The sequence below is a fragment of the Hyalella azteca genome, unplaced genomic scaffold, assembly GCF_000764305.2.
Source record: "Hyalella azteca isolate HAZT.00-mixed unplaced genomic scaffold, Hazt_2.0.2 contig4003, whole genome shotgun sequence".
NCBI classification, from domain to species: domain Eukaryota; kingdom Metazoa; phylum Arthropoda; class Malacostraca; order Amphipoda; family Hyalellidae; genus Hyalella; species Hyalella azteca.
The window spans coordinates 14839-39228 of NW_025934230.1; the positions used below are offsets into that span (position 1 = coordinate 14839).

General features: G+C 39.5%; 1 protein-coding gene across 2 annotated transcripts; it reads left to right on the forward strand.

Annotated features, from left to right (window-relative positions):
- The first annotated feature begins 6876 nt into the window (after positions 1 to 6876).
- On the forward strand, positions 6877 to 17756 carry LOC108680323 (activin receptor type-1). 2 transcript variants are annotated; one of them, XM_047879856.1, is made up of 13 exons: positions 6877 to 7022; positions 9225 to 9325; positions 9685 to 9888; positions 10156 to 10366; positions 10848 to 11060; positions 11374 to 11444; positions 12011 to 12118; positions 12707 to 12816; positions 14166 to 14445; positions 14782 to 14954; positions 14986 to 15024; positions 15460 to 15685; positions 15950 to 17756. In XM_047879856.1, the coding sequence occupies exons 1-13, from the start codon at positions 6956 to 6958 to the stop codon at positions 16094 to 16096; spliced, it is 1950 nt and encodes a 649-aa protein (XP_047735812.1). In that variant the 5' UTR covers positions 6877 to 6955; the 3' UTR covers positions 16097 to 17756. The 2 variants fall into 2 exon arrangements, with proteins under 2 accessions (XP_047735812.1, XP_018024616.1); XM_018169127.2 differs by lacking the exon at positions 14986 to 15024 and having other exon boundaries at positions 14782 to 14915.
- The last annotated feature ends 6634 nt before the right edge of the window (positions 17757 to 24390 follow it).

Genomic DNA, 24390 nt, shown 5'->3' on the forward strand with positions numbered 1-24390 from the left:
ACCGCTGCTAAATGTAAATAAATTGTGGGAATTACCTTCAAACTCAGCCCTGTTTCAGCTTAGAAGCTTTACCGGAAGAATTCCATTAACTGTTAACATGGTTAACGGGCCTTTGATTTTTTCTTCTTTCTCAAATTTTGAAAAAATTTGGATTTTGGATTAGTTATGAATTTATAAAAACATCGCGGTCATCCGTGTGATATCAAATACTGTCGTCAATCAATAAAAAAAAACACAGCACCTAAAGTCCTAAACCTATTGTTTTCACCCGTCACCGTGGGCCACTCAGCCTCAGGCTCAAAATTGACATAGCCTAACCGTAATTCACACTCGACTCTCCATTTCACTAAAATCAAACGAGCTAAATGTTCTGCTGACGAAATAAATTTAACTTATCATACATTTTTAATAACATTTTGAAAATTCAAGCACTCGTTAGTGACTTTCTGCCTAAATATTAAAGTACCTAGGTAGGTTAGTAGGTATCATCTAATTCTAAGGTTATGTCTACTATGTGGCTCCGGCGGCAATTCGTTAACAACAAAGAAGATAGAGAACCGAAAACATTTTCGGCTCACTCAATCCTTATGATGCATCAAGTTATATTTGTTTCATTTCAATACTATCTTCATATCGACTGTTCAGTTACACTTGCTAAGTTGCTTATGAAGATGTCTATTTAGGATACAGAGACTCATTGATTGCACCACACTTATTTTCCATGTCTTCACGTCATGAGAGCTCTCTCACACTGAATTAGCAGCGGCCCTGCGGCCAGGCGCCAGCGCATGCTGCGCATCGAACGAAACGCAGGTTTGTAACGCGTTTAAAAGAGCTATTGCGACGTGTTGATCGTTCATACGATACATTAATTCGTAATAACAATGCGAAATATCACACCTTTCCAAGTTGATATGGATTATCAACTGTTTTTTTTATTGTGGAAATACTATCATATGGAACGAGATTTTTTTTTGGCAGAAATGATTTCACTCGATATATATTCAATTTAACAATTCCAAAGAAGCAAACAATTTTGCTGTCGTTTTCATTCAAAAATTCAGGTATGTGATCGTAAATCAAAATAGGGTGGATAACTTTCATACGAAGTCAATCTACCTGTTCAAACTGACTTTCTTAGTAGAATCAGTGTAGAAGTCTAGGAGACAGCGTCATGCTGAGGCGCTCCGACTAGAAAACATTTTCTCTGAAAAAGAAAATTGTATCAGAAACTATTATTAGACAAGACTACATTAGATCTTCTGTGCATGAATTTGACGCAAAGGTGTGGTTAGCTATTTTAGCTTTAGAATAACTTTCATATTGGTATTGTTAAAAAGGCTAATAATAACTGGGATTGCACATCAAAGACAATTTTCCGGACGGTGGGGGTGCATTTTGTCAACACTACGTATGATGGGTCCGTCATGGGTGCACCGTGCATGTTGTGAACTTGTAAATACCACGTAGGGCCCGGTAGGGGTGTATGTTTTCAACACCAAGTAGGTGTGCTCGTGTGCATGTTATCAACGCCACGTATGGGTGCATGTTGTCAGCACTAGGTAAGGGCGCATGATATCAACACCACGTAGGGGTGCATTTTAGCAACACTACGTAGGGGCGAGTGCTATCAACACAACGTAGGGTGCATGTTGCTACCACTACGTAAGGGTGCATGTTGTCAACACAGCGTAGAAGCGAAAACATTTTTTATTCTGGGAAAATGAAGCTGGTAGCAAGGAAATTTAAAAGGGTTAATATAATACAATATAATATACGGACTGGTACGCAAGACGCATACCAGTCCACAAGACGCGTACAGGTCGTCGGACTGGTACGCAAGACGCATACCAGTCCACAAGACGCGTACAGCTAGGTCGTCGGACTGGTACGCAAGACGCGTACTCAATCCTTAGGCCTCGAATTGAGTAAACAATTGAAGCCCCAAGGAGTCTGTTAGCGATTACAGCTGCCAGAATGTGTAAATAGGGAAGCAGCTGCCAAGTTCAAGAATACAATGCTTGATCAAAACACCAAAATGGCTGCGAGGCAACAACGCATAATACACAATATCACCCTGCATTAAATCGTCCCTCAATGAGATTGTGAATTAGAAACACTGGAAACGACTTCTATGCAACGAAGAAAACTACACAATTTCTTTAATATGCCCTCAGACAGCATAGGCTGTAGATTGTGCCACACATGAAGTTTCTGCAGGTATTCTACATGTGATACAGAATTCGTCAGGAGTGGTATCGCACGTCAGAGTGACAGACTGTTGAGCAACTTAAGGGACTTAATGTGACCGACTTTGGTTGAGCCATCAGAATGGATGAAAGCACACCAAGGTGTAGTCAAGATACCAAAACGCCAAGCAAGATATCACGCCATGCAGTAGACCACGACAAGCAGGAGACCACGACAAGCAGGAGACCACGACAAGCAGGAGACCACGACAAAAAGGAGACCACGACAAGCAGGAGACCACGACAAGCAGGAGACCACGACAAGCAGGGGACCACGACATGTAAGAAACCACGACAAGCAGGAGATCACGACAATCAGGAGACCACGACAAGCAGGAGATCACGACAATCAGGAGACCACGACAAGCAGGAGATCACGACAATCAGGAGACCACGACTAGCAGTAGACCACGACAAGCAGGAGATCACGACAATCAGGAGACCACGACAAGCAGTAGACCACGACAAGCAGGAGACCACGACAAGCAGGAGATCACGACAATCAGGAGATCACGACAATCAGGAGGCCACGACAAGCAGTAGACCACGACAAGCAGTAGACCACGACAAGCAGGAGATCACGACAAGCAGGAGACTACGACAAGGAGTAGACTTATGTATTACAACACCAGGATGTGGACCACGCAAGAGCCGAGACCACTCTAGGGTGGAGACCGCGTCAGAGAAGATGTCATCAATCCAGGTGTGGAGCTGCACTGTGTATTACCCACAGCTGGGAACACCTACCATACCTGAAGGCACCAGTTGCACCTGGAGCCACCAACCAAACCTGGGGCACTCACCACACCTGGGGAGGCCAACCACGCCAAGGAGTTGGCCAGAATATTTGATCGTGATTGTGAGTCAGGATGGTTGCGGTAAAATGCCGGGAGTGTTGATAAGTGATCAGGAGTTAGTCTCATTCAAGAACCTCAGCCGGCTGAGCGCATCTGAACCGGACAGTAATGTTCCATTTATTGGCTTTTAGAGATTTTCGTAATGACGTTACAGTCCACCGCAACCAGCTGCTGTCATAAAAGTTCAGCACTTCACATCTCTCCCTTCATCGTTCTGAACATCCTTTTTTGATAAAAAATTGAGAATGTGCCATATAAACAGCCAAGAGAGCATCAGAGGTTGCTCTATGGGAAATAAAATTCTGCCAACGATTTATAGCTTACACCTCGAAACGAATTCATAACACAAAATTCATAACACAATTAATTAATTAATTAAATTAATTAATTAATTCATAACACAAAATGTGAATTGATTCATGTAAATCACGTGCAAAGTCAAACCAGAATGAAAGTACCAAGAATTAAATCCCGATCTTAGAGTTCAAGGGGGGTTTCAAAAAGACTTGCAAGTACCATGATTGCTACTCTACAGTAAGAATATATAACGTTCACAATGAATATATAACGTTCTGTGCAGGGTGGCCCAGTGGTTAACGTTCAGAGTACCAAGATTGGCTCAGAGAGGTGCGGGCTCGATCCCAGCTCTGTGCGCCAGTTTCTGGTCAGAATCGGCAAGGAGGCCGGGCGGTTAAGCAAAGCAAAATTGAAGCAGTGAGTTGCGAGTTCAAGCCCGCAACAAGCTGTGGATGTTCTGCAATGTAAAGAATCGGCGACAGGCCTCCGGCCTATTTAATAAACGCTGAAACCGCTAAAAGAGATGAAATTGATCATCGTTAGCGAACCTAGGTTCGCAAACGAAGCGAATAACATACAGTATTTTCTTACATGGCATGTTTGATCATTGGAAAACCTTTCAGAGCAAGCAAAGATTTACGAGTTGACAAATGTGAACTCTATAGTAAGAGAGAGATATCAGTGTTAATTTAGCTAAATCTGGACTGTCGCTGATTCAGAACCTGTCAGAATATTCACAGCTATCGGAGGCTTAGAACCTGCCACTTACTACTTTAATCTTGCCGTTCCTAACCCCCCTGACCTTATCGCGAATGTCTAATTAAAAATTAATGTTATAGCAACCTTAGTTCAAACCCATGGTTGAACTAATAATTATAGTTCAACCATTTTTAAACCAGTAACTCATTATTTCGGTATTGGCTCTCTGGAACTTTGAACACTCGCCTACTCTGACAACCACGGGCTAAACTGATCTAGCTCGCGAATAAATTTCTCCTCCATTAATCGAGTATAGTGATCCGCTGCAACTTCGCATGAGGCCTCACTATAAAAATTTATGACAGATTGTAGGGAAACAATCACGAAGCCCTCAAAATTTGGTAATTAGGCGCTTAAGTTTCCTGCACAATAAGACATGGCAGGGAATAACTAAACCATTAAAAATTAAACTTTAAACTTCATTAAAGAACATACATGAACTATGTCATTATTTGGTTTAATTTCTTATCAGGATAAAATGTTTCATATCAATGAACATTTGGCCATGTAAATAACTAAAATAAAATACTTAAAAAAAACTTTTTAAAATAACACGTTTTTCTGGTGGACTAAAAAGTAGAAAATAAATTATGGTTCGCCCCAAAAAAACGTGTGTCGTGCAGATTTATGATTAAAGCGAAAAGCACACAACACTTAAATTTGGGAAATTTGATGGTGAACGTACAGCACGACCCACGTTTTTTTGGGGCGAACCATAATTTATTTTCTACTTTTTAGTCCACCAGAAAAACGTGTTATTTTAAAAAGTTTTTTTTTAAGTATTTTATTTTCTACTTTTTAGTCCACAATAAAAACGATTAAGACTTGATTAAGTATGACTTGACGTACGTATCGATGATACGCGCCTGCTCGTCTATAACGTGAGCGCCCGCACGTCATACTATATATATACTATATATATACTTTACTCAATTAAACTAATTTCGGTCTCTAATTACTAGTTTTTATGATTGTATCTGAAATTGTTAGGCGAAAATAGCCTGCATGCCAAATTTCAGATCTCTAGAACAATCAGAAGTGGGCTAATTTTCGTTGTCAATTTTAACAACAAACAAACAAACAAACAAATAAACAAACAAACAAACAAACGCGAAGCTAAGCTAAGAAAAACGTGTTAAAAAAGAAGGTGACACTGCTACAATGAATTTTACTTAATACGGCTGATGTTGTGCCTATTAATCTTCACAACCAAGGAAATGCTGTAGATTCAAGTGAGATGCTCCAACCATGTAAATACGATACCATTTGTCATTATCAGTAATTATGAATAAGTAAACATGGTAATTGTGAATAAGTAGACGTTTAAGTAGACATAAACATATACCTGTAGAACATGCCCAGAGGTGGCAGTAGCGCGCTACATTTAGCGGCCGCTACATTTTCAGTAGCGGTAGCGGTAGCGGCGCTACATTTTAAGCAATGTGGTGGTAGCGGTAGCGCCCGCTACATATTTAAGTAGCGCTACGAGGTTTTGCCGCTACAGCGCTAACGCTACATTTATAGATTAAGCCATTAGATTTTAATTAATAGTATTGAATATTATTTAAAAACCAGCATGATACATACATAATATAAAATACTGAATAAAACTGTACGAAAGATTTCGGTGTAATGTTTTCAACCTCAGCCTGTTACTAGTGTCAACATGTTAGTTGTTACTTGTTAAGTTGTTACCAGTTACCACTTACAGGTATTTTTCATGTTTCAGTTTGCTTACAGTTATTTTCACACAGTTATTTTTATGTTTCACCTTCCCTACATGGATGTCTACTTTAATCTACCAATCTCAAAAATAATCCACACATATATGCAAATAAAAGACTGATTTTTTATATGTATATATGGATAATTTTTTAGATTGGTAGATTAAAGTAGACATCCATGTAGGGAAGGTAAAACATAAAAATAACTGTAACTTTTATTTACTGTATCTAACCCGTACTAGTTCGGTTAGGTTAATTGCAATAAAGTTGCATTGATATGTTTTGAAAATGTTTCATTATTATTAAATATTTATGACTAAATCCCAATAGCAGAACAATAAATATTTAGAGATTTCCAATAATTTTGGCCATTGTAGCGGCTAATGTCGGCGCTACATTTTACTGTAGCGGTAGCGGTAGCGCTCGCTACAATCTAGTCTTCTAGTGGGTGTAGCGGTAGCGGTAGAGTCCGCTACATTTAGAGCATGTAGCGGTAGCGGTAGCGCTCGCTACAATCTAGTCTTCTAGTGGGTGTAGCGGTAGCGGTAGAGTCCGCTACATTTAGAGCATGTAGCGGTAGCGGTAGCGGCCGCTACATTTCCAAGTAGCGCTGCCCAGCTCTGAACATGCCTATCATAACATTAGTCCATAACGTGTTTTTCATAAGAACGCAATATTACTACTCATTTTGTCTATTAGGATTTTTCTTGAATTTGCGTAAAAAATGAGTTTTAGGGAATATTTACATCGATGAATTACGTAGATTTCTGCTAAATCTCTTGACTTACGATGATTTTATTACAACTGCGGCATAGTTATTATTGATATATGACGATTTTATTCATAGCCAAACAGCTTATAGAAGCCTCTAAATAAATTGATTCCATGAATATTATGTATATTTCTCTACATTGTTACAAATATCGAAAATCTATTAAAACAGCCGACAGGGTACAATAATATTTTGTGTTGAATGCAGAACGCTTTGTTTACCAAGTGCGCTGCACTGTGTCGATAGTAAACTGGAACTGCTCGAGCCTGATGACGAACTGAAAAGGCTCAATTAACGATGAAAATATTTAAGCTCGTATTATCATGGATTATAGCCACTGTTTGCACCCAGCATATTAAAGCAGGTATAGTTTTAACATTTATTTGAACTTTTGAACATACCTTGAAGAAATCCTCATAGTTCTGTTCATGCTGCTCATGCATACCGTGTGCGTATTTTTTTTTAGTTCATAGTTGCCTAGCCTAAGTTGGGCTGATGAAATGGAATTGCTATCAATCTGATGGCATTAGACAGTCTTAACTGAGTTTGGCACCTATCTCTCCAGTCTCAACTCCACATGCCACCCACTTTTTAATCCATATATTACTACCTACCTAGTCAGTGCCTCACGGCGGCCATGGTGGCAATCCATAGGTTATTCAAAAGAACCTGTTCTTATGTCATTTTGAACCGATGAACGCTTCTTTACGGACCGATCGTAAAACACCTTCACCGGCAAAAGCTTTTGCACTTCTGAAGAAAGACAGCTGACAGCTACACCATAGTGGCAAACCACAGCTTTTTTAGAATCAGTTCATTTTTAATTTCCTCATTTACCCAAGATTTAAATCAATTCCTTATGTATGATACTGCTGGTATCCAGGATACTTCACTGGTCTACTTATAGGACTCACATATGAACTTGAGAGAGAATCTAAAAAACTCTCTGCTTTGCCACTATGAGCTACACTGGCCGTGGGGCGTGGTGGACCGAATTTGAATTTGAATGCATCCACTTGAAATCCTATCGACTCATTCGACTGTATAGTATACAACTACCCCCCCCCCCCGCTGAGCCGGACCGGGCGATGCTCTTGCAAACGCACAAGTACTCACAATAATTCCCTGCCACCATGCCTCACGCAGCCTCAGTGGTCACTGGTCTCAGTGGTCTGGTCAGATTTTCAATCACCCCTTGATTAGCAATCACTTCGTCACCACTCACCACCAATCCCCTTGCACAACAATCCGGTCGTTAACCGTCAGTCTGCGTCAGAAGAACTTAGAACAATCGTTTTTAAGCTGATTCTATAAGTTATTAACTTATTAATAAATTTATTTATAAATTCATAATTGCTGTTGACTGTTGTAAAGCCTGAGGCTGAAGCCAGTGGTAAAAGTCCTCTGTGGTCAGTGGTCACTGGTGAATGACTGAATGGTGATTAGTGATAAGTGGCAGAGTGGCAAGTGGGCAGTGGTGACTGCCTGGTGATTTGAGTGGCTTTGACAGTCTAGTATGGAATATATCTACTTGGCGAGCCGCGACTGAATTTTTCGAGCCGTGGTTTTATGGATTTGCCAGCCGTGATTCCATTTCTATGACGAAGTGCAAACCGCGATTTTTTAATCAAACAAAAATTTATGACATTCGAGCCGCGAGATTTCATACCTACTGAAATTATATGATATTAGAGCCGCGATATTTCAGACAAAAATAGGACTTTTCCAGACTAGCTTTGACTTGATTCTACATTCTGAACTCTTGTCTCAGTTATCTAACTTAATTTGGCACTGTTGGGCCGTTGGCAGCCTTGGCTTTATTAAGGTGTGCAAAATATTCAATTATCAATTATTTTTACTCAGGCCTGGTGAAATTTTTCTAAAGGGAAGTTCACACCTTACATTTAGTGATTTACATGGTTTGGCTAAATGCAATAATAAAGCAAATCATGAAAAATGCATTTAAGCACTTTGCTTGTTTGCTTAGCAGCTGGCGTCTCACCGCCAGCTTAGCAGCTGGCGTCTCACCGCCAGCTTAGCAGCTGGCGTCTCACAATGTTGAGAATCCTTTATACAAATTCCTTATTACTGATGGATTCTATACGATATTAAAACCAAGAGTCTGTAAAAAATATCTGGCAATAACCAGTCAATTGATGAAATATTTAAATTGGGTCTATAATTTAGACCAACCATCATGAACCATGTATAATTTTAAAGCCACTGTAATCCTGTTTGGACTCTGGTAGCTTAAACAGTTCGGAATTTCTTGTAGTTCTCTGAATAAAGAATTATTTAGGAAACCAAATACAATATATGTGATTGTTTTTTTTTTTAATTTAGCTGTTGTGCAATTGTTATATGCCTTGTATCATGTTCGCAAGTGTTATCATGAGTGTTATCTTGTTCCATTTGTGACAGTTTTTCTGTAACATATGGAGGCAGTAATCACTGTTCTCTTATTCACTTGTGCATTTTATCCTCAGATTTTCATAGAAATTGATCTCTTGTTATGGAAAACAATTACTTTTTACAACTTCTGAGCTCACATATATTATTTTTTCAGATTTTTTAAATGGGAGTATGGTTGCTGCCCTGAGAAGAGTAGATGGCAGTGGACAGGATGCAAATTATAAGCTCAATGATGTCAGTAAGGATGGTTTCAAGGTAAATGCCAACACCACTATTCAACAGACCATGCAAATCTTGAAAATAATGTGACAAGCTTTTAATGTCTGTATAATTTCTCAGTTTCTGTTAAGAAAATTTGTGTATCAGCTATGTCTGTTATGACGTAGGAAATTTTTTATTTGATTATTGTCGAGATTATATACTTCTTTCAATAAAATTTTAGTCTCTGTTTACTTTGTGTATTGAGTGTATAATTTGAATACCATATATATATATAGATGATAATGTAGTCTTCAATTTACTATGTGTACTTTTCATGGTTTCATTAATGCTGGCTAGCATCTAATGCTTCTTTATTTATCCTGATATAATTGGCTGAAGAATATTTTATACAGGTAACAACTGGCAACTCATCTCTGGATGAGACAAATGCTGATCTGCTGGCTTTGCTGCAGAACAAGAGTATGATGAACCTAACTCAACCTCTGAGCCCAAATATTGCCTCAAAACCTGACAGTCCTTCTCTCCCCAAGTTCTCCTGTCATGCTTGTGATCCGCCAGACTGTCGCAATGAAAAAATTTGCTATAGTGCCATCAAGGTAAATCAAATGCTAAAGGGTTTGGAACTTTTTGGATCATTTCATGGTGTTAGTATTGGCTCACTATGTGTGTGGTGTATTTTTTTTCTTAGCTGTATTAGATCTGCTCCCAAATTTCTCTAGATTTTTCTCGTCACTCTAACATTATTTTTTGTACGAATTTTTACACCTGTAAATGGTGATAGCATATGGCTTACATTGTACGGTACCATAATGCATTGAGTGTTTAATTAACATAACCAATTATCAACGTTTCACTGCAAACAGTGCTTCAAATCTCGGACTGGAGGCAAGACTGATAGTGCGTCAGTGTCTCGGGGATGCATCGGCGAGACGCGTCATGTGCCGCTCTTCTGCTCCTCTGCCTTCAGTCCTTCACAAACCCAGGAGAATGCCATCAATGCGGCCTACGTGGTGCAGTGTTGTGAGGGCGAGCTATGCAATGATGGCGACTTTCCCTCTCTGCCACATAATATTGGTAGGTGCATCCTCAAAAAATTAAAAGTTGATCTGATTTGTTAATTTACACCAATTTAGACCTTATGACAATGTCATTGATGCCATTATAGTGTTGTGTTATTAATATTTGTTGTCACGCAATTTCAACAGGCTTTTAAAACCGTTCATGACTGAGATTCATTTACTTTTTGTTATTAGAACCAATATTTTCTGTTACCGGTACCTCGCCTTGATTGCCATTCATTTTGATCTCATATTTTGCACCTGACATTACTTATTTGCATGCCAATATGTTATAGTTTTAATATTCATTTACTCTTTGTGAAAAAGATTTCTAACTAACTTCTGAAGGAAGATTTACAATTGTATGTAGCAAAACCAAAATTACTTGATATAAAAATTAAGGATGTTGTTAAGTAGGCAACTTAAATAAGTGGCAGCCAGTTTCATTACGGTTTCTTGAAGATTGTTCAGCATTTAATATATACTCATGTTGACAGTGACTGCAGATGTCTGGTCTGAGAATGGCCTCGTGAACGCGGTGGTGGTGACGGTGATGGTGGTGTCATGTGTGCTGATCAGCTGTGCCGTGGCCGGGGCTGCGCGCCTCTTGTGGCAGCGCATCAAGCGGCGTTATCCCAAGGGCCTTCTTGTCACCTCCGTGACAGCTAACGTACTCGACAGTGGCTCCTCAGTCAACGGTGGTACTTCAGGTAGGTGTGTGTTTCGTGATATATTGGCCAGAGATGTTATTAAACTCTATTTCATGTCCTCAATTTCGATCGATTTTCCTGATTTGTGTAAATAAGCAGCTTAATTAAGGCGTATTTATTAAAATTTGTTATTAATACAGTTATTTTTTGATAATTCAAACTGATTTAAATATTTCGTTCATGTTATGAAGCAACCTACTGATTGAGCACTAGAAAGACCTGAATTAATGATGAATTCAACCTCTGCCATGCTCAGACTTGTCATAGGAAGCCTCATGCTACTCGATCAATAGCTTAATTGTGATGTTTGCAGGCAGTGGAGGCTTGGTGCTGCCTATGCAATACAGGAAGGGGCCAGCTCCTACCGGCGACGCCTCCCTCAAGGTCTGGTCACTGTCAGGGCCTCAGTAGGGCAGTAGTTCCGTCCCTACATCCAGGGGCTGTGCTGTAAAAACTCCTTTAATTGCGTGTAGCGGCAGGTATCTCGTCCGTGATTGGTTGGTTTACACCGAAAAGCTATCAGTGATTGGCTGACAGATTTATGAACTCTTGACTATTTTTTCGAGTGCAGCTCCTGCTCGTTAAAAAGTTTAAACTAACCCTGCTTAACATAAATGGACGAAGCAGAAGAAAAGTTTATCAAATCTAGACGGACACCATTTTCATATGAAATCATGTCGTGCGTCGAGCATGACCCTATGCTTTTTAGGAAAGCATCTCGTTTCTGTAGTATTATTATACCCTCCTATTGGGGATATATTCCAAAAATTATATATGTCTCATCCTGATACATTTGTAGCTCATGAATTTTATGCAAGTTCCTATTGCAGTTTGACTGCTGGCCGCATAATATTTTGGTCTCGGGTTGACTGGAATGTTGCCATCATAATTTTCCCATTTATGTATAGACTCAGGAATAATTAACATTTATTTACCATCTCCCTGGTCAGGACTTGCTGCAAGAAGCCAGCATGACATCAGGATCTGGCTCAGGTCTTCCTCTGTTTGTTCAGCGGACGCTCGCCAAGCAGATTTGTTTGTCTGAAATTGTTGGCAAGGTAAGCAGGCTATAACATATAGCATGAGGATTACTGCTATAACATTTAGCATGAGAATTACTGTTATAACATTTAGCATGAGGATTAATTTTGCATTTTTTTTATCCAACACGTCTTGAAACTGTCGGTCTACTGACCATCAATCAGAAGCACCTTGTCATAATGATACACATTTTTAATACATTTTCCATTAAATATTGCCGTTATGTTAAGAAAAAATCAAGTTTAGTATATGATTGAAATGAAATAATGAGTTGATTATCCAGATTTATCTTAATTGTTATAATAGATTTCATTAGAAATTGTCTCCTCTATCTGACGGAAATCTACCCGTCAAAGGTTGATTAAGATTGGATGGACTGAATCAAGTTAGCTCCTTATTTTTTAAAGGCGATTACCTTCTCGGATTGTTCATGTTAATCTGTCCTTTTGTATATTAGCGAAGATTGCAGATAATCGATTTTGATTAAATTTTAAGAATTTCCAGGATATTTTCCTTCGTCATGTTCATGTGTCCTGAATTATTAATTTTTCGTCACTACCACTACACGAGTTAAGGAAGTTCTATATTAACTGTTTGTATTATAGGGCCGCTACGGGGAGGTGTGGCGAGGCGTGTGGCAGGGCGAGAGCGTCGCTGTCAAAATATTCTTCTCCCGGGACGAACTTTCGTGGGACAGAGAAACTGAGGTCTACAGGTCAGGCTTAATATGAATAAATAAAAATAATCTATTAACATTTGCTTTGAATATTCTGATGATGTGCATGTAACTGTCCAAGTTGTGAGCTTGTATGCACCGCTGTCCAGTGGGGCGAAGACAACGCATTTGTCATCCATTGAGGTACTAAGTTATTCCATTATGGGAATTTTGCACCCGAAACCTAAAATCCAATGGGTTTCTATCTCCAATTTAACAACTTGTTGCAAAACTTCATATAATGACGCACTATTTTAAAACTAATTTATGTAAAAGAAGCCACGGAAAAAAATTAAAGACTCGCGTATCTCATAACCAGTGACTGCTTGTTGACATCAGGTACCAATGATGGCCCGGAATATCTTTTTTCTATGTATTTCGTTCCAATGCGCCCAGCCGAATCCATTACGTGGACCTCACATCGCTCGATTTTTTGTCAGCGACATTAAAATGTTGACACTTTCGGCGATGAGAATGTACATGACTTCATCAAGTGTCTGGCGTCAAGTATTGTTGCTACGCTGCGAGTATTTTGGTCGCCTGGATTTTATGCGCTCTCTGGAATTCGATTGCCGTTTGTAAAGCATTGTTTTGGAAATATCTTAAAGCCTTTATATTGGAACTCAAGCACAAATACGACATGGATTTTCCGGATGATAGTGAACACTGAAAGGAGAAATTTTTGTACTAAGGATAGAAATTGAATTCCCGTCCAGGACCGAGAGTTATCTTCAGTCTGTATTAATGGCAAGTCTCTGTTGACCATGAAATGTTGAGACCGCATTTGTTGACCTGCATCATGCTTATGGTGGCATTTAGTCACAGCATAAAATAAAATATGTGCATCCAACATGGTTCATGAGTTTATCTCACTCTGACTGAAGGAAACATTTCAACTAGTATTACATGCATATTTCCTGGAATATGTATATTATATATACATATAAATATCATCATGTCGCGCTAAAGCTGAAATGTTTTTTCCACTCTAGAATATTCAATTAGCACCATTGTGATTAGTACCTACTTTCTTCAGTCCGATCTTGAAAGTAGAACTGGAGCTTCTTCTCCAATCAAGTGTCAAAAAAGCTTTATATCAGCTGAAAAAAAATTTCAACTCGTATATTTGTTTCGACTCGCAGGTAGCTCTATTTTGGCCATAAATATAAGAGGTAATGATAATGTTGCTGCAGCACAGTGGTGCTGCTGTAAGGAATATGTATGGTAATGAAGGCATGCTTACAGCACGGTGTTGCTGCTGTAAGGAATATGTATGGTAATGAAGGCCTTTTTACAGCACGGTGTTACTGCTGTAAGGAATACGTATGGTAATGAAGGCCTCTTTACAGCACGGTGTTGTTACGTCACGAGAACGTGCTCGGCTACTACGGTTCAGACGTGACGTCTGTAGGCTCATGCACGCAGCTGTGGTTGGTCACACACTACCACCCGCTGGGGTCGCTCTTCGACCAGCTGAGCACTGGACCGCCCCTCACGCACGCTGCCATGATCAACATTGTGCTCTCCACCGTCAACGGCATCAACCATCTCCACACGGAGATATTCGGCACCCAGGGCAAGCCTGCCATCGCTCACAGGGACATCAAGTCTAAAAATATACTTGTCAAGGTATGCAAAGTAATGTAATGAAGAAAATTTTGAATTTTGGGGCGTTTTCGTTCACACAGAATATTGAGACTGATAACCGCGGTATCTGATGAATGGAATCTTATCCTTGAGCGATTGTTTGCAAATTAAGAAGGCTTCAGTAATAAAGTGAATAATTGCATTATGTATAATTCGATGATATGGAAACGCTTCATGTTCAATAAAAACGTGCCATTTATTTTTAATATAGAGCAAAGTGATTCATCATTGCTTGCAATACGTTTGATATTATAACTAACCGATAAGCAATAATTGATTGGCTCCAGAAAAGTTATAATTCTAATGAATTTCATGTAGAATGACGGAACTTGCTGCATTGCCGACTTCGGCCTGGCGGTGCTGCATTCACAAGCCGCGAACGAGATCAACATCGGCGACAACCACCGCGTCGGCACCAAGAGATACATGAGCCCTGAAGTATTAACTGAGAGGTGCGTGAGATACACGAGTCCTGAAGTATTAACTGAGAGGTGCGTGAGAACCTGAAGTATTAACTGAAAGGTGCGTGAGATACACGAGTCCTGAAGTATTAACTGAGAGGTGCGTTCATTCCTGCTCAACTGCCGACCGAACTAAGAAATGAGCCATCAAGGCTCTGGCTGTCCACAGAAAACTTATTCACTTTTCAGATTAAATTATTCCTTCAATTAATTGTGATTCAGAATAGAATTTTCTCTATTTACATTTGACGCATAACGTTGGCTACAGATTGGAATATCATTCCAAATATCTTGGCCTATGTTACATTAGTAACTATGTACATTGCGAAGAATGAAGCGAAATTTTTTCATCTTGAGAGTTATTGAGTCGGTAGAAAAATGCACGTAATTATTATTCAACATAAATTTATGCAGTTTAACGTTTCTCACTACCGTTAAACTCGTATATTTAAATTGTTTTCTGTTTGGCCTCAAATCAGAATGTAAATTACAAGTTTCCCTGTTGTCAATAGTCCATGTATATAATTGTTTTCAGCTTCGACCCGAGTCAGTTTGAGAGTTTCCGGCGCGCCGACATGTATGCGCTCGGCCTCGTCCTGTGGGAAGTGTTGCTCCGATGCCTGAGCAACGGGCGAGCGGAAGTTTATTATCCGCCATACGGCGACCTGGCGCCGCACGATCCTTCGTTCGAGGAGATGATCGAAATTGTCGTGACAGAGCAGCGGAGACCAGAGCTGCCCCCACGCTGGGCTGCTGATCAGGTGCTGTTCTAGGCTAGTTGCATTTGAAGTCTAGTAGTTTGACTAGAATTACAGTGCTAGTGCTTCTTAAGCAAATGATCGAGAATTTGAATCCGGTGTATTTTCTTTGCCATTTCGCTGAGCAGTATTCATTAATTCAAGTTTGTACATTCAATAGAGACATGTGCTTGATTTCAAGGTATTCTGAAGCATTATGACTTCAAAAAAATGATAAGTATAGTCATTAATATTTTCCCTCATTATTGATATATAATTGCACGGCAGCTCGTGTGGGGCGTGGCTGACGTAGCCCGCGAGTGCTGGCACGCCAACGCGTCTGTTCGTCTCAGCGCCCTCAGGGTCAAGAAGACGATCTTGAAGCTGGCAGAGCGCCACCACAGCCTGCCTCACGCCTCACTCCTGTCTGACTGAGCCAGTCTCACGCCTCACTCCTGTCGGACTGAGCCAGCCTCACACCTCACTCCTGTCTGACTGAGCCAGCCTCACGCCTCACTCCTGTCTGACTGAGCCAGCCTCACTCCTGTCTGACTGAACTCTTCGCTAGCTCAGCTCACCATTTCTCTATTTACAATTTTCAAACAAACTTCTCGTGCCGCCTGGTCGACTCTGATTGTCTGATGCGAAACAAATTATCAACTATATGATCTGCCAAGTTTTATCATAGTCTTCATTCTTCTAATATCATCTTTTTCAACAGATTTAATTTTTTTATTTCTTTTTGATTGGATTTGAATTGAGAACTCAAAATGATTTGTGCAATTTGTCCTTTTGACAGAAATCTTGAAAGAAATACAACGAAAAGCTACGTAGTAAACTTGTATTTGTGAACAATGATTGCATGTTCGAAGTTGTTTCTATTCCTATTTCACAATCTCGTAGATGTCCAAAATCAACTCTTTCATTCTAAGCTATATTTTTGGTTGAGGATGCGCTGGTGTTACAAATGTGTCACTGCACAAGGGTGTTGTCGTTCAAACCCATCTCCATCATTATCATTTGCTGATCACATTTTATTTTAACGTTATTGCGAATAAGGGTCAAGCCTGCCAGTAAATTGGCTTGGTAGCTACCCGAATAATGTATGCATAAATTCCCTGAATAATGTATGCATAAATTTCTTGAATAATGTATGCATAAATTCCCTGAATAATGTATGCATAAATTTCCTGAATAATGTATGCATAAATTTCCTGAATAATGTATGCATAAATTTACTGAATAATGTGTGCACAAATTTCAAACTCTTTGTCTCTCGACTGATCAAATCCATATCAGAGCAATTAAAACATATTGAATAGTTTTATGTCTTGAATCCAAGAATACCGTACCTATCATTTCATGTCATAATTTTATTTGGTGCTTATCTATTAATGTATTAAGAATGTTCTTATATTTCTAATAGCTTGCTTAATTGTGTTCTTGCGTGCGTGTGGCTAATATGTGAATGTGTTCATCACCTGAGTGTGCACGCTTGCCCTCATTAAATGAAACAATTAAAGAGCTATTGATTAGATTTAACTTGTTCTTCAAAGTTCCACTCAATCCTGTAATCGTCCTCTCCAGCTTGGCGATGTTGTGATTAATAATTCGTTACAATATCGATCTATAATTCAGATTAGAACCAACATTCATTTTCTCTCGATTATTTCAATTTAGTTGCGCTACGCTGCCAATTTAATAATGTATTTTCCTATATTTTGTATGTGCGAGATGGCTGTTCCTCTTAATTTGTAACAATACCTAACAACTTGTTTATGTATCTTCATGTGTGGTGGCATCAGAACTTCCGTGTTGTCTTTGGTTGTGTACGCGTCTGACGGGAGCGCGAGAACGGCCCAGTGTGTGTCATTGTTCGTTTGTGTCGGGAATGTTTAGCCATCAAGTGCCTTTTGAACGTCCAAGACGTTAGATTAGATTCAACGTTTGCCGCCCAATGTCATTTTTATCTTTAACTGCGTATTATATTTTTTATCTTTTACATTTAATGCCCGACATTCTCGTGACGAACTCTATTTTTTAATTGTAGAACATACTTGCAGCGATTATTGTAAAAGGATTTTGATTTTTTTTTGAGAATTTTCGGGTTTGGGAATCCTTAATTCCCTGGCATCTTTGTATCAGAGGCCGTTCAACGGATCATGTGCCATATAAATACTTTAATGCCTGAAAGATTTTGCGCTGCTACTTTATGTTTAAAATTATCAAGAAATAGAGTGATAAAAACTTCATTGAGTCTTAGTTTAGGCTTAGAAATTCCTTTTGTGTGACTTGAGCTTTCATTGTTAAGTTCACTGCTACGTTAGTTTAAGGCTTTGCGTGACTATTCTACTAATGAAGATAACTGGACACTTTACATGTACTATCAGTGTTGTGTGGTGATTCGTAACTTAGATATAAGTGCTGATAGAATACATAAAGTTCTGTCCGGTTAATGTTCTGTACAAAACTACTCAATTTTGGACATCCTGCGAACTTTTCGATTTTGTGACTGAACGGTCTACTGATGATTCATTACGGAATTTATTCGAGGTAATTTAGCTTTTAAATATTATGCGTTAATTGAGACTTGTTTCTGATGCGACTAGGACCTCGCGCTCTGTCTTAATAGATTTCAGCGAGCACTTTAATTATACATTGTCTCATAGATGTAATGATGGGACTTTCTTTTATTGGTTTTCATGTGTTGATCTTGCCATATTTTGCCATTTAGTTGATTATTAAGTATTTGTTAGCCTTTCAATTACCTTTTTTCTTTAAAATTCTAATGTTAAGGAATTGTTTGTTTCCTTAGCATTAATTTCTAATCCTTTGAATTCTGCCATTTTACTCTGGCAAAATTTTAAATCTAATTATACATGATGACTAAATTAATTTTCTGGGAATTGAGTCAGGACATTTCTTCAAACTTGCGCGTTGCTTTGTTGAAGCCAATTTGATTCACTGACAATAAAATGATGACATTAAATTGCTATTATAATATCATTCAGTATGAAATGAAAGTATTTTTGACAATTTCTTGCCGTCACAGTCGACATGTCGCTTGTTGGTTGTACGTGTGCTAGTTGTATGTGACAAGATTTTTGTACAGAAGCAATAGGGGATCTGAATATTTTAGTCAAAACTAATGTCATGTTAAGTTAATCGTACCAACTTTTCAATAGTCATATCAGGCAATATCATAGATTTTAAGAACTAACCACTACTTTTCCTATTTTATCTCGAAGATATCCTACTTACTTCAAAAATGTTTATTATACGATTAGGTTCAACTATAATTTTGATGTGATGTATCTGCAGGTTGTTACTAGGCGACATTTTCAGCTCTTGATGGGAAAATCAGTTGTTCGCTAAGCTGAACTTTGTATTTGTTTCGGACGTACTAGTAGTTCCAGGCTACGATGGATCGCCGCCTCTGACCATCGCGCATCCGGCCTCATTTGGGCCACCTGATGAACGATGCTGTTGCTTGCTTCTCGCCGCTGGTAGTGGTGCAGGGGCGGACGATCAGGGATTGTGCCCAGGAACACGTCCAGTCGTTTCTTGAGGGTCTCCAGGGTGAACTGCCCCTATCTTAGATCCTTTGGTACTGGGCAACTAGTCCGGCTATCATAATAATAAGGACATAAAATTGAAAATTCATACTCTCCTGGAAATTTTGAGACAACCATTTATATCAAATAATCCAATATTCTGGTATTTGACTGGCTTGGTGTGGTAAGTGTTATTGGTTAATAAGGTGGGTTGATCACGGGAATATCGCTTGCGATTGCTCCTTGTCTTGGATCTCGAATACGTCCTCTTGTGTTCTTCTGCCATTGATCGTGCCATATTTGCTTTAAATATCCTGTATTTTTAAAATTTGTTGTTGACTGAACTTTGGTACTCCAAGTTTGTATACCAAATTATTCTCTGTTTATTTTCTTAGGTTAAAACTTTTTCACGTTGGAAAGTTTATGTGACATCAAGTTCAAACACTAGCAGGGCCTCTTTCACTCCGAATACTCGGTAAGAATAAAGGCTTTGAAAAGTCTGAAGGAATTATTCCAGGACTATTACCCCCATAAAATTTACTATTGAGCTCTAATAATTGAATTGGGTAAGGCCAGCGTTTACAAGACCTATCATCTTTGGCAAATCCGATTATTTAAGTATATATAGTTCAGGAACGTGTGATGGAAGTTGAGCGCTTAATGTCGTAGATGCTTCTGTGTGCAATGAACTGTAAATAATATTGTGATATCGCTCTTGATTTATTACTCGCCTTGCCAATAAATGCATTTTCATTGATGTTTTTGTTTCCTTTACCTGTAAACTGTATTCGTTTCTTATTGAGGCATTCTTGTAAATCTAATCGCTACCTTGCAAGTTTACAGCAATCTATTGCATCATTTACAACGTTTTCTCTGGATTAGCACTCAATGGTGTCCTCGGCACCTGATCTGGTCTTTACTGCAGCATCGCACATAAGAAACATCGCAGACTTGTTTTCTTTATGAACAAGAATTGCGTCGTTTGTATCCCCTGGCTACAGAGTGGAAGCAGAGGCGTTTTGAGTAAACGTATACTCGGTTTACAGTTGGTACTGGCCTCTATTTTACTTCCTACCAGTGCGTACTAATGTAATTGATCCATCTATGAATCTCATCAATAAACCTTTTAGGTTCAGACGATATTACGAGGCCACGAACTAAAGAAACTTGATGGTTTATTCCCCCTAGGATGGAATTCAGACGGGTGTCAATGCTCGTCAGAAGTCCTATGGGATTTCGCGCAGTCAGCGGGATTGTACCTGAGCGCCCACCGCTGAACTCGCTGTGTTTTACTGCGCGCCTCAGTTGTGGGGTTAAGTTATTATGTAGGTAGGATTCCTTACATTTCCCTTCTCTGTCTCTCGTGCGGGCGGCCGACGTCCCGTGTAAGCGACCATTTGTTCGAGTGTCTTCGTTTCTGTTGCTTTTCCCCTGTCCCTCCTTGTTGACACTTCGTCTCTTTGAGATGTTACGCTGCTTCTTTCGATCCAGCGGGTTGGACATGCGAGACCTTCCGCCCTTGTGAGTGATGAAAATTTTTTGATTTTAAAAACTTTCGATATATTGAGACCTTACACCTCTTTGTAGATGTTCATCCTGATTCCTGACCTCCGGTGCGAGATAACAACTAAATGGCTGAAGAGCTAGTAAACATGTGGCCACAACACTAAGCTTGATAGTATATTAATTTTCATCTCCGTGCAAGTTAACACTAACCGTAACAATTATGTAAGAATTTTTACAACTCAGTTTGAACGAGTAACCTGACGGGACCCAGTTGGTAGTGAACAATTGGGGAACACGACACGTATACTGACAACACACAGAGAGCAAGATCTGGATGAATAGTCTGTTGCCGATTAAACTGATACTAACGCGACGTGTTGCTATCATGTACATAGCTTCCGGAGGCACGTAAAGGTTTGGACGAGAGTTGTGAACATCAACTCTACACACAGTTACTTGGCTCTGAACTAATGTTGTTTAGATTTTCCCATGTCCGGGAGAATATTCGATGAGTAGCGATAGTTGGGATGCCTGTGTGAACTGCCCTGCTTCGAATGATCCCTCCTCTCAAGAACAGTCTCCAACATTTATGATTGTTGGCCTTACGGAAATATGCTAGGCGTTCCACTCAGGGCTGCTTGTACAAAATTGGTGTTATAAACCCCCACGACACGAGCCGCACCAGGATGCTCACAATTAGGTATACGGTACTCGTACGCGGAGTGTAAGTAGCCTAGAGTCCGAGACAAATGAAACATTGATTAAAAGCATTATCAGAGGGGAACCAGAAGTAATATCGCATAAAAGAATCACAGTACTAAAAAGTTTAACGCAATGAAAGAAAAACATACGGCTAGACCTATTTTTGAACAGCCTCCACAATTACATCGTTGGGGGCGCATGCCGGAGGCCAGCTTTGCCATACTTTACACTTGGTTCATATTCGTTTCCATAGGTAAGAACGCTAGAGTGCACAACGACCTATGAATTCGAATGCTCAAAGCCATAGCGCCGGATGTCCACAGCCACAAAATAAGCTTGCCAAAGGTAAACATGGCCATACTGCATCTGGCCTAACCTCCTCAGGCATAACCTATACGAGCTGCAACTGTTCTTCATCCAAAACAAACCTGAGCGGACCTAACCTAACCTCATTGGCTCAAGAAGTTGGAAAGGCGGTCCAAGTGTGCTGGTAGAGCCAGTCATTGGCTGCAAGAAGGTTGTGAGCCGGGACAGCGTGAATAGGTTAGGTCAGAATAGGTTAGGCCGGAGTAGGTACAGCCGGATGGGGAACTGCCTGTTTATGAGCGAGCATGCTTAAGCAGTGGCTGAAGACCTACGGCGCTATTATCTTTCGGCAGTATGTCGCTTGTCTGGATTACGGAGTTCAAGCGTAGTCTGCGGCTTCTAGTTCTGAGGCTGAGTAAAGTTAATGCATGCATGTGAACCTAGGCGTTGGCTCCAGGGCTTATTTAAGAGTAAAATTTGTGGCATACGGCTGCCCCCATCGTTGACGCTCCAAGTATAAACGCGTTCAAGAATGGACTAGATAAAACTATGGAGAAATACGTGTTCAGACTTAAAATGCCTAGCACCATATCGAACCCAGTGGAAGTTTAGTAAATATTTCAAACTATCGACAATTTGGAAATGATCCGGAACAAGCAGAAGGACCTATTTTTAAATCTCATATAGTCACGAAAAGTACAAGAATCGGCGACAGGCCACATCAGGCCTATTCTTCAGCGCCGACTTAACTATGCTATCATGCTATGTTATAGTTAAGAGAAACATAGGATTGTATCAATCATATCTACGCAATATATGTAGACCGGCAAATGGGTACCACAAACAACTGAGGTAGGCACCACAAACAAAATAAACTTGGACAGTTTAGAGTGTTAGACTCTGGTTTATGAATGACCACTCGTCATTATTGGATTTATTGCTAGAGTTAGCAATTAGCACAAACTTCTAAGTTTCATGAAAACACACTGTCGATAATATGCATTGAAATTACTGGGCTTTTGAACTTGTAAAGAAGATTAGGAGGCCTGTTTGTTCGGACCTCGTTCACAAATTAGTCTCAGCTCACCCATTTCTCAGAGGGGGTTTCCTCCCCCTCGAAAATGTTTTTAACCTGCTTATGACAGCAATAGCAACGATGTATACGTCATGAAGCGTACTCTCATCAACTGGGTTCTTATTATCGGTAGTTGCCTGCTCTAAAGTCGTATAATGCACCCAGGTGACCACCCGATTCCCGGTGAGGTCACGGGTTTAGGATCGATTATTAACTGAATAATTCCTCTTTGAAAGTGATGACTTGCAAAAGAATTTCAAGTGCAAAAAGAAATCAGTCGTATTTTCCAAGTGCATCATCGGTGGGCCGCCAAATTTATCCTCATTATCATCAAAACATAGGGAACTCGTGCCATGGTCTAATAGGGCGAAAGAACGGCGAACCTCATCAGATATCGGTGGTACGGAGGATCAACGTCAGGCATAACCACATAATTGAAGCTAATTGAATATCAGTGTTTTTATGTCTGCTCAATGAAATCTCAAAATATTGTTTTAACTAATTACTGTACAGAGATGTGGAATGTCCCAGTCATTCACCAGTAGTAGGATTTCATATTTTGTGCAACAATTCGTATATTTTTCAGCAATGTTTCCCTTCACTTTCTTTATTTCACCACCATATGCCATCGCACACGAATCCTGCTCACCAAATTCTACGCTCAAAACCAAAGGTTGGTACAGAGGTCCTAACTTCACATCACAGACTAACGAGAGGCGCGTGATGAAGCGCGTAAATTCTCAGCATTAATTAGCAACCGAAATTGTTTCGCCTCGGCTTCCTAAAATTGCCTACTCAAAATACTTTCTTAAGCCTTCTTGCAAAACTTCACGAGCGGGAGAAAATTGTCCGTTATTTTTTTTTAGTTTTTACAGTGTTTCATTTCATTTTATTATTCATCGGCAATAAAAAAATGCTCCTATTCATCATATATATAAATACAAATATATCTCTCTGTATAAAAAGTTTAGCTTCACAATAGATTATTTTGAGCAATTTATAACGTATTTCTCATTTAACCTATAGGTAACTCCTCATCCTAATAAGTTTACCTTTGGTAATGGATATAAAAAAAACTGCAGCTCATTAGATATTTCTTCAGCTTTTATTTTAAAGGAAATTTACGGATCAAATTTGCAGTCAACTGTGTTTCTTGCTACTAGTTGAAAGGTGTGGACAAGGTTTTGGTCCTTGGTTACGTCTTCAATAAAAAGCAACAGAGGCCGCTGCAGAGTAGTCTGCGTATATACGTGAATCGCACGTAAGATATGCCCCGTCGCCCCAGGTTGTTCTGATGACGGGATTGTAAATAAATACGCTTGGTTGTTAATAATAAAATACGCTTGAATTGCTGCTGACAAAGAAATATAAGTAACTAAGTCGAGAAATAATCAAGATATAATTGGAAATAATTCAATAGTCAAATGAGAAGATAATTACCTTAAATGAAATATCCAATTAAGAGGCTGAAGCCAAGTTAAGCGCCGAGTTAAAGTTAGTGAGAAGGATTAGCCCAGTGACAGTATAAATTAATGCATGCGGTTAATTAGAATTAATAATAGTTGCTGAGAAGCAACTTAAGATTT

Coding starts and splice junctions, on each gene's coding strand:
- LOC108680323 (XM_047879856.1), top strand. CDS start 6,956: ATGAAAATATTTAAGCTCGTATTATCATGGATTATAGCCACTGTTTGC. Junction 11,445..12,010: donor CCGGCGACGCCTCCCTCAAG/GTCTGGTCACTG, acceptor CTCCCTGGTCAG/GACTTGCTGCAAGAAGCCAG. Junction 12,119..12,706: donor TGTCTGAAATTGTTGGCAAG/GTAAGCAGGCTA, acceptor TTTGTATTATAG/GGCCGCTACGGGGAGGTGTG.